The 13,394-nt window shown below is 38.2% G+C and overlaps 1 protein-coding gene across 1 annotated transcript in view; it reads left to right on the top strand.

Annotated features, from left to right (window-relative positions):
• The window catches only part of pawr.L (PRKC, apoptosis, WT1, regulator L homeolog), a gene marked incomplete at its 5' end in the record, with an annotated part of 45,194 nt that overhangs the window by 17,577 nt on the left and 14,223 nt on the right, over positions 1 to 13,394 (top strand). Inside the window, 1 exon segment of the mRNA NM_001094150.1 lies at positions 12,244 to 12,372. Within this exon segment, the coding sequence (NP_001087619.1) occupies positions 12,244 to 12,372 (129 nt within the window).

Below are 13,394 nucleotides of genomic sequence, written 5' to 3'. Positions count from 1 at the left end.
ACTTACATACATACCTCCCAACATTTGAAAAATAGAAAGACTGACAAAAAGATCTGCCACTACACGGTGAACATTTTTGCAGATGCCCATTTTATGGCCACAACCCCTAAATACCACATCTGTTTTTATAAAATTTGGCAGCTTATGGAAAGTTTGAATACATTTCTGGGGGTTTTAGCGTCAGGTTTTGTGTGTTATTACAGTTTTGCTAATGAAGGTGAATAGTCTTTTAAGCTGCAAGTCACAGTTTCTCCAATAGACTTGCTTATCTTAAATAGTTATAATTGTATCTTTGCTTTATCTTAAATAGTTTCAAATCTATCTAAATGCAGGTACCGAGTATTCTGGTCTCTCTGCCAAAAGCTTCTTATTTAATTACATTTCAAAAACATTGTATCTTTTTCTGGCATCAGTGCAGGAGATCAAAGAAAAATGTGGGGCATTTCAGTAAGAAACCGGGACTGCGGGCTGAGCTGTCAAAATTGGGACTGTACTGCAAAAAATGGAACAGTTGGGATGTATGCACTTATTCTTGGTGCTACAGTGCATTCCAGGCATGCAGTGCTGGGTTTTGAAGTTTGAAGCAGGGACTGATAGGAATTAATGTTCAGCTGTTTTTCAGAGGGCCTGAATAGATGATCGATCCCATACTACCTCACCATCTAAATGATCAGGTAGTATGGGCAATACTGGTCAGGCTGTCCAGCCATTTGTATAATTAGCTTTAGTTTCTACTTCTTCTCTTGTTGATGAGAAAGGCAATGCAACTCAAGTTTATAGTATTCGGATGCTGACCTGCCAACTAATTGCCAGCACGTGAATTTTAAATCAGGATTCATTGGTTTAGTTCATTTGGGGCATGTTGCCTAACTTAGGGAGATTTTCCCGACCAATGGAAGCTTGGCTAGTGACAGATGCAAAGCATTGTAGTTTTGCAACCCCATAAAGACTTCCTTTGTTTCTGTCTCTAAGCTGACTCTTTATGCTAATATAAGTCTGGACCTTGTTCTCTCAGGTGAACCTCCAGGTGCAAGCTGAATGTGTATGTTACATACCGCACACACCCACTTTGTTGCCAAAACAGATAGGAATCAGCATTACACACTACCACTTCTGTAATGGGAGTAATGTTAAAATGGAAATCTTAAATTATGCTACAGAAATAGTAGTTATATTAGATATTCTCTTTTAGGACAAACTGAGATATAGGCCAGATTCAACATAGTGACAGTAGCACTGTTTTAGTACCATTCTTTTGCTCTGTTTCAGATGTACTGTAGCAAAACAAGACATGGCTTGATGTAAGGGAGGAGTGTTAAACCACAGAAATTGTCATAGGTTTTTCTCACAGACTGCTCTTTCTGTGCTCTTTCTGTACCCTTAAGGGGAATTAACCCTTTAAGTGGCAGGTGATTTTCTTAATTGCTTGCTACCTCTCTTGAAATCCTTTATTTAAATAACTTGTAACCTGGAAACATAAGAGGTCCTTTACGAAGACCCCAAAGAGAAGTTCAAGAGCACTAAGAGGAGCAATAGTGACTCCTTAGTTCTCATTCATAAAGCACTTCTATCCAGGCTGTAGCTGCTCTCTGCACCTCGCTCTGGGTAAAAATGCTGGCATGATTCTGGCAGTTCTTCCATGGGGTAGTTTGTAAGTGCAAGGCCCATTGCGACCTGTGTCCATAAGTTAAGGGAAAGGAGGTGGGACCCCTACATCTTACACTGGCCCTTGTGAATAAAATGCTGATGAACATAGACAGCACTGCATTCATGGTGACATCTACAGATCTTTGTGCTCCAAAACAGCCATACACAAGCCATGGTATCTGACCAACTGGCCTAGGGACCAAATAGTCAGATACTGTACAAGGGAAATTGATGATCCTCAATCCACTTAGATCGCAGAATTACCAGTCTGAGGTGCCCCTCAGCTGGCCAAACTGCCTGACCAAATCTGAGCATGTATGGCCACCTTAAAGAAATTTGGAGACTGTGGCTGAGCTAGTGACGTACCAGTGTTTGTTTATGGCATCTACTTGCCAGTATTACTTTCTCCCTACATAAAAATACTTAAACTCCCCTCTTCAGGCTCCTCTTTACATTCCACTTTAGGTCTTCTAATCCAGTACAGAATTACAGTTCTCACATTACCACTTCTCTTTGCTTATAGTTCTTAGTACTCAATGCAGACAGGCATGTTTTCATGGAGCATTCAGGTTGTGTTTGCAGTAGTGCTTGGACGGCTGAGAGTAGGCAAGTGATTGGCTAAAGTCTCTAGACAGTCAGTGCTAATGCCCATTGTGTATAGGCAAGCTGCCATGGATTTCTCATTGTTTGTTGAAGTGATCATGGAGACATCACCTCATACACACCCATTAAACTAAACAGCAAATATACTCTGTGTTGGAGACACCCAAATAAACAGTTGTAACTGAAGTGAAAGTGTTATTAACCGATATATACCTAGAGAGATAAAAAAAGATAGATCCATTTTTTACACACCTAGAGGTAATTTATGCCACTGAAAGTTTTGCTATTATTCAATTACTATAACTAATAATATTTTTTTTTAAACATCTTGTTGTTTCTGTGATAGATATGCTGTCACTTGGCTTGCATGTCTTAAATGTTTGTTCCAGGCTGGTTAATGTTGAAAAATGATGGTAGTTTTAGGCTTGTGTTTTTGTTTGGCAGATGTTGTCTTGTATAGCGCTTTTGTTTCCTTTCATTCAGTTGAATATTTTCTCCATCTAAGGAAGAATGTGAGCTGGGGCCAATGATATTCCCTTTCTGCGCCTATGAAAACATTCCTCTTCAGCCTCAGTTGTTCACTCAGCCTTCTCTTTTACACACACACCATCATTATGGCTTTAGCAACATGGCCAGGAATTAAAAGCACATTTTTTGTACAGAACATGCATGCTGGATTCTCAGGCATTATTATGAAATACAGTGAGCGCCCGAGAAAAGCCTGGCTTATTCTTCCTTCACCCTTTAAATCAAATTAGTCTAGCACTTTCAGATACTTGGAGAGATCCATTTATTGGTTTCAACCACTGATAGAGTTGAAGATGCTGGAATGCTGCATTTTTTATTTCTTTAATTTCCTTGACTTTTTTTTACAGAGCATTTAGCCTGTATTAATTTTGTTGGCCTTTTTACCTAATTAAAGGGCAATGCAACATTAGAAATGAAGCATAAAATATTTCTTGGGTTAGCACTTACCCTCCTTTCCTAAGAACCAATCTCTGCAAAATCCTTGTCTCTTTTAATACATGTGCAGACATCAGCCTTGGCTTGATTAAGTACAGTCCACTGTGCCCTTGTATAAGAGCATGCACATTGATCCATATACTCTAGGATAGCTCATACCCACAGCTCATTGGTGATTGTGGCTACACTAATGGCTTGCAGGTAATGTAGGCCGTCTTTATATCATTGCTGACCATTTATAGCTAGGGTTGCCACCTGGCCGGTAAATGTTGCTTGATGGCAATGTTATTTATAGGGAAAAACCATAAAAATATAGAAAGGCCGGTATTTTTTTTTTTTTTTTATTCCAAACAGACAGAAATGCAATAGAGATGCTTAGCTTTCTATTGACCTTTTGTGGGCCAAGGACACATGCACAATTAAGGGCATTTTCATTAGACATGGTGAAGCTAAATCTGGGAACAATATTCTGGTGGTTTTCTTGGCAGTCACTGTTTTGTCAAAACAGAAAGAGACAAGTAAGTGTACAAAATGGTAAAAACTCCATTCTCTAATAAAGCTATTAATTTACATTAAAAAGCACTTTACTTTTTTAAACTAACTATATATTCCAGATTGATTCGCTAGCCCATTGACCAAAATAATGGCATCCCTTGCTGTTACCTAGCAGACTTGAAAATCCTAACAGTGAGGACTACATCAGATTACAGATGCGGTTTTAACACAAGGGCTTTTTTTATGAGCACACCTAAATGCATCAGCCTCCAGAGTTGCATTTCATTGCATTTGTGTTTTATCTTGTTTTTTTAGATGAAACTTGTTGCATTCACTTAAATTGCCACACATTCAAAATATAGTAGAATAAAATGCTCTGTTTGAAAATGGTTAAAAAAACAAGCCATGTTCAAGAGCCCTTAGGGTCAAATGAATACTGATCATCATCCATGCTATCACCATTTTCTTTACATTATCTTCAGCAGTAATTTTGTTATTCTATATACCATGAAGTAGATTTTATCTTTGTAAGAACTTCCATTGCAACAGGGACATCCTCCTAGCATGAAACCTATTAAATACCTTCTCAATTAAGTTATAATATGCAAAAGAATCCTTAAGGCATTATAATATTGGTGTAGCAGAGCCTCTTATATTTACATTATGCTGGAGGAAATATCTTGGATATCTCTCCTCAAAAACTCGTAAATTTATGGATCATAGTAGAGTGCTGTTAATAAGTTACAGGTAGTATTCTTGGCAACCGTTGCCTACAATAACTAAAACTTTATCTAGAAACATAAATATGCATAATTTATTAGAACTAGACCGGCTGTTCAGTGTGAAATAAGAACTTAACCACAGAAAAACTCACCCACTATTTATTCACACCTATGGGAAGTGTGTTAATTAATAGGTAAAAATCAGAGTTCACTATTAGATAAATATGCTTCTAAAAATCCCTTAATTTTATAAAGAATACCTATGTATTTATATTTTGCTAAGATATTGCACAGTACTTTAGAGATTGTTCCTAGTATCTGCATGTTTAAGTTATATTGTATCTTTAAAGGAACAGTTCAGTATTAAAATAAAAACTGGGTAAATAAAATGTTTCCATATAGTTAGTTAGCCAAAAATGTAATTTACAAAGGCTGGAGTGTGCGGATGTCTCTCATAACAGAACTCAACTTCCTGCTTTGCAGCTCTCTAACTCTGAGTTAGTCAGCAACTATAAGGGGGGCATGGGACATACATGTTCATTGAGTTTGAATTGATCCTTCGCATGCAGGTCAGATTCAAAAGCAAACTGTTAGGACTCATGTCCCCACCCCCCCCCCCTCATGTCACTGAAAGACTGGTTACTGCCTTGTAACAAATCAGTCGGAACCAAGAGAGCTGCAAAGCAGGAAGTAGTGTTCTGGTTATTATGTTAGACATCCGGTCTCTCCAGCCTTTATAGGCTGGCTAACAATATTGAAAACCATTTTTATTTTTATACTGAACAACTCCTTTAAGGCAGAGGGGCAGGCTGGGTAAGAAGGCAGGATTAGGAAGTATGAGTATTGCATGAGACAGGAAGCACAGGAAGAAATCGTTTTATGAATACATTGGCTCTTGAGTGCAAGCTTGTATGTCTCATGCATCAAGGGTGCAAAAATAATATTCACCATTAAACTAGTTTTCATCATTGTTATAGTCCCAGTGAAACCTAAAATCTATGGCCCCTTATTAGCTTCACCTAGCCATTTTGATATTCACACCGTTGCATTGTTGCAAGGATCAGTAACCTTAGATTAGATTTGATTTTTTGTTCAAAAATAAAATGTATTTCTAAATTTTGGAAATTCAAATCAAATGCAAATTTTCTAGTAAAATTTTAATTATGTTTAAATTGTGCCTGTTTTAAATGTTTCATTGTTCATGTACAGAAAATACATACTTTTTTGTTTATAAGCCTTAAAAAAATTCTATTGGGCACACACATTTGCAATTTTGTGTACAATGCTGAAAAATATGCATATCGTATCAGAACTATTATAGAAAAAAATTTGGAATGAAATCTGAGCCCCCCAACTCAAATTATTTGGGGCTGGAGCAGTTGAAAAACAGTAACTCCCTGCAGCCTCTCCTTCTAGGATAATTAATTTTTTTCCCCTTGAAATAAACAAAAGTCAATGAACTTCAACATTTCTACATGCTTCCTAAAAATCTAATTGAGAGAATGCCAAGCAAATTCTGTCATCCTGTTATGGTTCAGCTGGTGGGTTGCGTGTTAGGATATAACTTTTCACTTGTGCACACGGAGTTTTAGGACCCCTTAATATAATGTAGCAATTACATACTGGTGCCAAATTTTACAAAATTGCCTTAGCCATTCATCCTTGCAAAACCACCAGGTTTATCATTCCACAGATATTTATTTGAGCAGGCTTTCTGAGCTAAGGACTGGAAGTTGGATATCTGAGAATATGCTTTTGGAAGAGGCATTAGGAAATTGAACAGCTTCTTGTAATGTGTAAAGGGATTTTTTTGCACATCTTTGTGCAGTGTACATTTAGCAACAAATATTGATGCCACAGAACACCATGTGATTTCTATCTTGAGTTTATTCCTTTGTCATAAATTTTGCCTTCTGCCTTGATAGCAGCATATATTATTATATTGTTTTTTTTTTAATGTAATCTATAGCTGATTGCGGCTAGACTAGTGGGCTATTTCAGAAGAATGTTTTCAGAAGTAATATGATGTTGTTATTGCCAGCATTTCCACACAAAGCTAATACAGCGTTTAACTTGCACCTTGGAATTTTGGGAATTTTTGTGTGCAGTTATCCGTTGTTATTGTAAGATCTAATGAGAAAGAAACATTAAAAGAGGATATAGTTGATGGCTTCCCTAAACTACCCTCATACTAACCAGAGGTATTTTCTAAAACTTTATAGAGGCAAAAGGGCACCTATGACTGTGTGTGTGAGAGACTGATGTGGTCTTGGAAGGGGCGCGCAGTGAACAGAAACATTGATTGGAAACTGTTTAGTTAAACAGAGTGATGTAGCTTAAGGAAGTTAATGTATCTGAGAGCTTGGTAAAAAGGTATTAACATTTCAAGGGTGTGGTTAATGCACTTAGGTATGGGGACCCCATGGCCTGAATAGGGGCAACAGGGTCTTGACGGGGCCTTAGGAGACAGTTATCCCCGCCCCTCCCCCTTTTTCCTGTTGCAGGTGCTGATTGGCTGGGAGTCCCGTGCGAATGAGAAGAGGAAAGGAACAGTGGTAATACTTACCATTCGGCGCCGGGACGTGGAGGAAGAAGGACGCAGCATCCCACCCTCCCTCCCTATATATTATGTGTGTTAGTCGCAGTTGCGGGGGTATCTTTGCAAGGACCCCCAGGGGAAGTTAAAAGGGGGGTCTGTCATAGTCAGTGGAAATAGCCTGGTAGGCCTGGGTCCTCATAGTGTGGTATGCAGCCCGGTTTAGGGTTGGGAGAAAGGAACAGGAACCTATCTTGGCAGTTTGGGTACAGATACCCCACCCCCATTCCCTCCTCCTCGGGTGGGGGAATAATATGTTAAAGGTTTAAAAGTTTGTTATACAAACGGTTGTTAAAAGGTTAAAATGTTATACATGATTATAATTGTATTATTGGTTAAATAAACAACTGCGGCCATCTCTTTCCAAACCAGCGGTATGTATGTCTTATTTGGGGTAGGAGATTTGTGGTGTGTGGGGGGAGGTAGAGGGATAGGTGTGGAATCGACGCTGCACCCGTCAAGGGATTATCAGGGACAAGAATCCTTCAAGAGAAGCGGGAGCGTGCCAGTATTGCAAAGCTTGCCTATATCATCTGCTGAGAACCAGAGGACCGTCTTGCAATTTCAATGCATTACCATTAGCCTCCATAAAGGAGTAATGTTCTTGTCGAGTTGGTTATTACAAGTTTCCTTTGGAGCTGTGGTAGGACTGGACTGTACTGAGCACTGAGCTAATATTTTATTTATATGTTTAACTTCCAAGTATTTGGCAAGAATTTTTATAGTTGTGGAATGCTATTTTGCATTTGAGTGGCAGGGGTAGCTGAGTGAAGCAAAAAAGTTAATCCACCACATTGCACAGTATTTCTAGTGCATCATATTTTTTTTATCCATATTCCAGGAAAGTTCACCCCTTTTGCCAATTAACTGTGACAAGTTCTTAAAATAGAAGAATGGGTTAAAACTAAGTAAGCTTTATCAGAAAAGTCTATATAAATACACTAATAAACCATCATGGTAATGCTGCTCTGTCAATATAAATGCCACATTTCTTTCCTTCTATTGTGTATACATGGGCTTCTATATCAGACTTCCTGTTTTCAGCATAAACCTCCAGGGCAAAGGCTTAAGCATGCTCAGTTTGCTCCTCTCTCCCCCAACCTTCTCCCTCCCTGCTGTAATCTGAGCCCAGAGGTATGAGCGAGCAGGAAGAGACAGGCAGGAAGTTATGTCATACCAAGCTAATATGGCAGCTGCTATCCTAAACAAACAGAGAGCTTCTAGAGCGGTTTACTCAGGTATGGTAAAGCATTCTATAGATTATATTGTTCTAGCTTGCATTATTGTGGCTAATCTATTGGCAATAAACTGCCTTGGTAGCTTTCCTTTTCCTTTAAAATGCACCACAAATTAGAGACCTGCATTTTGCTGGTACCTTCCATGAGAAGTCACTTGGGTTGTGCTTGCTGTATATAAAATAAATTATGCTTGAGTCAGTGGTTCCCAACTAGGTCTGTGCTGGTCTCTACTGTGTAGAGTGTACTTAATTTACAGAGGATCTTAGACGTTTTATATGATACCCTTTAAAAATGATAGTCAACAAAAAAAGCCATAGAAGTTGCCATTTGATTAAACTGTGTCCTGTTATATTACTGTCAAATATTGTTGGTGAATAGATAAGGCTAGAGCTTAGAAAGATTGGCTGGTGTGTTGTGATAAATAAATATTAAATATATTGTACTTGTACTGAAACCAAGCCTTCTTTTATTGTAAGATATTCAACTTAAGTTGGATGGATTTTATGGAATGTGGAACAAAACAGAAGCAACCTAGGAATATAATGTAAAATAACTCCTTGACGTAGGCAAGAACACTTTTAATAACAAAGCGTGTAAAGCTTTTACCTTATATGGGTTCTATTTATCTTGAGAACATTCTTTTGATAAACTTTTAAGGAATGTTCATCCCTTTTTCACTGTATTAAAATCCCTCTGCTACTGTTCCTTGCATTTGATCAAGTAGGAAAATTCGTTTTAGCCTGTGCAGGGAGGGGTGTTTAGCGGCTGACACAATTATTAACCTAAATATTTCTTATTTGTAGTCCATTATATTGTATTCTAGCTTTGTTTTGTTCAACATTGCTGCCTTTAACGGTACTTTTTTGTGAATGGATGATGATGATGTTGATTGTGAAGTTCGTTTGCTAAGAGACAACTGATCATGTGTGCCTTTTCCTGCATCGCCTGTCTTTGAACATATTCTTCATCACAATGGCTGCAATATTAAAGTTGTAAAGCACTAAAATCAAGATGTATTAGTGGTTCTCTTTATTCACTGCATCACTTATGTTTGAAACATTAGGATGAAATGAAAACCAACCATTCCATAACACATTCTGCTATTTCCTGACACCTACACAATAAAACTATATTCTACATTATCAACACATTAACTGATTAATTATAGGAGAGCTAGAAAGCAAGAGTCAGCCTAAATATGCTACCTGTTCAAAATTATCACTGCCCTTTAGCAGTGAAGATCTGCACTTCCGAAGATGTCTGTCTGTTTCCTTTCTGCTGAATTGGAGTTTGTGCTTTGGGCTGCTGTCAGGTACTTGAGCTGAAAAACATTTGTATGTTGCCAAACTTGTATAGAGGTCCTGTGACTGAGATACATCAACCTTTAGTTGTCCCCAAACATTAACTGTCATATAAAGTGCTCCTGCACAATCCTGGCCTGGAAACAGCCTTGTCTCGTGGGGTAGGCATACATTTCCATAACAAGCCAGTTGGTGAAACATTCCCTTTGTTTTGTCGCAAGTTGACTTGAAGAAATCAAGGTACAAAATGATTAGTGAATCATTTGATGAAGGTACATGAAAGATTAGTCTTATCCAACCACTCACCCATGTAACTAAAGTGCAAAAAAAAAGGTGAAAGCAATATCTCAGACATGTGCTCTGGTTTATGCAATGGGTAGAGTATTTAATATGGAATTATGTGTATCTCTATGGGAATATCATGGCATCCATCATTTATTCCTACTGTGTTTCAACAGAATAACAATGTGTACTTAATTACAAAATAAGTGACAAATTTCATTTTGCTAATGTTGCTTGCGTACTTTAGGATATTTATAGTTGAGTATGTGCTTGAAAGAACCTTCGCCATTGCGTAATCACTGAAAACATTGTAAAATAGCTCTATTTATAATTGTGATTTTCCATGTTTTAATAGTTTAACTCCCTCCCACCACACACATGCCTTTATCACCGGAACATTTTTGGATTATTCCCTCTCTTGTTCCAATTTCTCATATCGAAATGTTCAGTTGTTCATTTCCCGTTTAGCTTAAACCTTTCATAATTTCCTTATTCTCAGAGGATCATTTAGCAAATATGTTTTTAACAATAGACAAGGATAGATGTTATGTAGCAAGAAAGATTTTGGATGACTCATTACAGTAATGGGTTCAAGTTCAAGTTAAAGTACTCACATTTTAATGTCATATTTCACTCATTTACTTATCCTGTATCCTGTTGCTGCAAAATAGAGGTCAGTTATACTTACAGCTTTGAGCAGGTTATGGACTTCTACTGATGCAAAGGATCTCTCGGTGTAATAAAGACAGGAAAACTATGATTAGGAAACCAGAGACTATGCAGAAAGTGCCTAGAATAGCAGGTTATTTTCAATGACATCACAGCCAACGCGTTTCGTCTTAGTAAGACTTCCTCAAGACGACACGCGTTGGCTGTGACTTCATCCAAAGGGGCCCAGCACCGCACACGAGTTCTCTGAAGCTGGACATACCCATGGACTGACTTTTTTACATGCAAATTCCAAGATTACACTTGTGAGTGCAATTTTAATTGATTAAAAGTTTTTTAACACGATGTTGAGCGTATTTCCTTTGAGATTGTTGGATACCCACTATGATTGGAAAGCTGCAGCTAATATTTTAAACGCAAGTGATATATTTAAACGTTTGTGAGTAGGGATGGGGGAATTTGACCCGTTTCGTTTCCCAAAAATTCGCCGCCGGCAAAATGTCACCGACGCCCATTAAAGTCTATGGGCGTCAAAACATTTTTTGTAACCATAGACAAAGGTGCAATAATCTAAAAGTTGGTAAAAGGTTAAAGGGTAAATTAACCCCACAGGTGAAGGAAAAAATACACTTTACTTAAGACTAATCTTAACTGCACAAAGGGTGTCTTATGTGTTAAAGAAATACTATACTATATACTACTTTTTTGTCTCTCTTTTATCCCGAGCTATTAGCGCTGGTTTATCTATACAGATTTTATTGTTACCTATCTGAGGGAGAACGGATTCTTTCTTAACTGGCAAAGGGAGCGAACTACAGAACCTGGGAATCCTTTTCTGCCTTTTTAACTGACAAGTACAGCTTCCACCTTTTCTCAGCTAAACAAAGCGGGACATCTGCCTTAAAATGCAAAATCAGACATTTTAGGCTTGATCCCTGCTTAGTTTGTGTAAAGGAAGACGAGCAGAGGCTGAGCAGAGGCAGAAGCTGTACTTAGTGCAGTTTTTCTGAGGTTTTTAAGGGAGTAGATCTGCTTCTCTATCAGCCTGCAAAAAACCCACCAGGCAGAGAGTAGCGGAGCCAACTCTCCATGTGTCCTCAGCCTTAATCTTATGGACCTCACTGCTAACACCATCACATTTTTGCATCTCCATGTTACCATTTCACCGTTGCTGCTCTGCATGATTATATGCAAGAGATGGGGTTTTTCTAGTTTGATCTGCAATTAGATTTTTCCCAATTCAAATGCATGAAAACTTGAGAGAAATCTCAGAAAAAAGATCTCAGAAGATCCACACTATAATCTTAAGCTTGCATTATATTTGCTTTTCAGAACATGGTTTGGGCACTGTGAATCAAGGTTCAATAACGAGTGTGATATATAGTTGTAAACATGAAATTTTAGAATACACTGCATTTTGGAATATTTAATTCTACAGTTACAATATGCAGAAGTGACTAGCCTGTTAAACTTTGCAGCATTGAAATCCTGTGTCTGCTTGGGTTTCCTTCCAACATAAACACAAGTATACTGAATTCTAATGAGAACTGACCTTTTCTGTGTCTGTGCATGTAAGCTCCATGGGGCCGGTGATAAGAATGAGAAACAAACTCTGTTTCATATGTCAGTGCTATATCAATAAAGAATTATATTAATAACCTGAAAGATACATAACACAATGGTAGAGCTTTCCAGACCTTTGATTCACAATACTTTAATTTTTACAGAGTCCCGATGAGTATGAAGATGATGAAGCAGGACAAAAAGCAAGAAAAGGAGAGAATGTAGTTACCAAGCAAAACACTCTACAAAATGAATCTTTTTCCCTGGATCCAAGTGAATCTTTCTTGCCGCAGGTGATATTGCTATAAAAATATTAAAGGAATATTTAGCATATATTTAAGGCTGTATACAAAAATCATTTAGCTGTTTCAAAGTATTTGCTTTCCTTTACATAAAGTAGGTCTGATGTCCTCCTAAGTCAAAGTTTGCCTTTGAGTAATCTTTTAACGAAGAAGGAAAGAGTTGATCTCTGGCTCTGGCGTGAATTTGCTAGGTACCCCCCAATGATTATGATCTCTTACTTCAGGCTATACGACAAGAAGAACAGGGCTGTGCAGCCCATGATTACCTCTGTGGGTACGAAACGCGTAGGGCTCATGGAGATGCAACTCAGTGAACTATTAAGCTATTTATGTTCTGGAGCACCTTGTTTTCAATATATCTTACTTCAGGTCCCAAGCTTGCTCCTCTGCTGAAAAAGATGCTGGTTTGGAGAACTACTATTTTAGGGGTCCTTTCTGGTTGGTCTAGGCTGGGCCCATGGGCATTTGGCACTATAGTAAAAGCAGAACTTCGAGTAAAAAAGACAAACTTGTACTTTACAGTGTATGACCCCAGGCTGCAGCGAAGATCCCATGACAGGAGAAAGATGGTAGCCACCCTGGAGCAGTGTATTTTTTAGTGAAGAGGAGTGCAAGCCAGGGTTGGATTTACCCTGTTATAGTTAGTTGGGAATGCTTAACAAATTGGCACCCCAAGTGATAAACATTTGCAAGCCTATTCATATGTTATAGTTTACCAAATTTCAAGTATGGATGCACCGAATACAGGATTCGGTTCAGGATTCTGCCTTTTCAGCAGGATTTGGCCAAATCCTTCTGCCTGGCCGAACCGAATCCGAATCCTAATTTGCATATGCAAATTAGGGGCGGGGAGAGAAATTGCCTGACTTTTTGTGCTTCCTTACTTTCAAGTTGGCTTTTGTTTTTAATTTTTTTGTTGGTTATTCAAATTTTTCTTGTAAACGCCATGCCATTAGTACTCCCAGTCAGAGTTAACCCAAGGGCCCCAGTGCCAGAAAGCTAATTTAACAGTG

This window comes from Xenopus laevis, chromosome 3L (assembly GCF_017654675.1).
Source record: "Xenopus laevis strain J_2021 chromosome 3L, Xenopus_laevis_v10.1, whole genome shotgun sequence".
In the NCBI taxonomy this organism is placed as follows: Eukaryota; Metazoa; Chordata; class Amphibia; order Anura; family Pipidae; genus Xenopus; species Xenopus laevis.
Note: the sequence above shows the minus strand (reverse complement) of the source record. Positions and strands in the feature narration are given on the sequence as shown.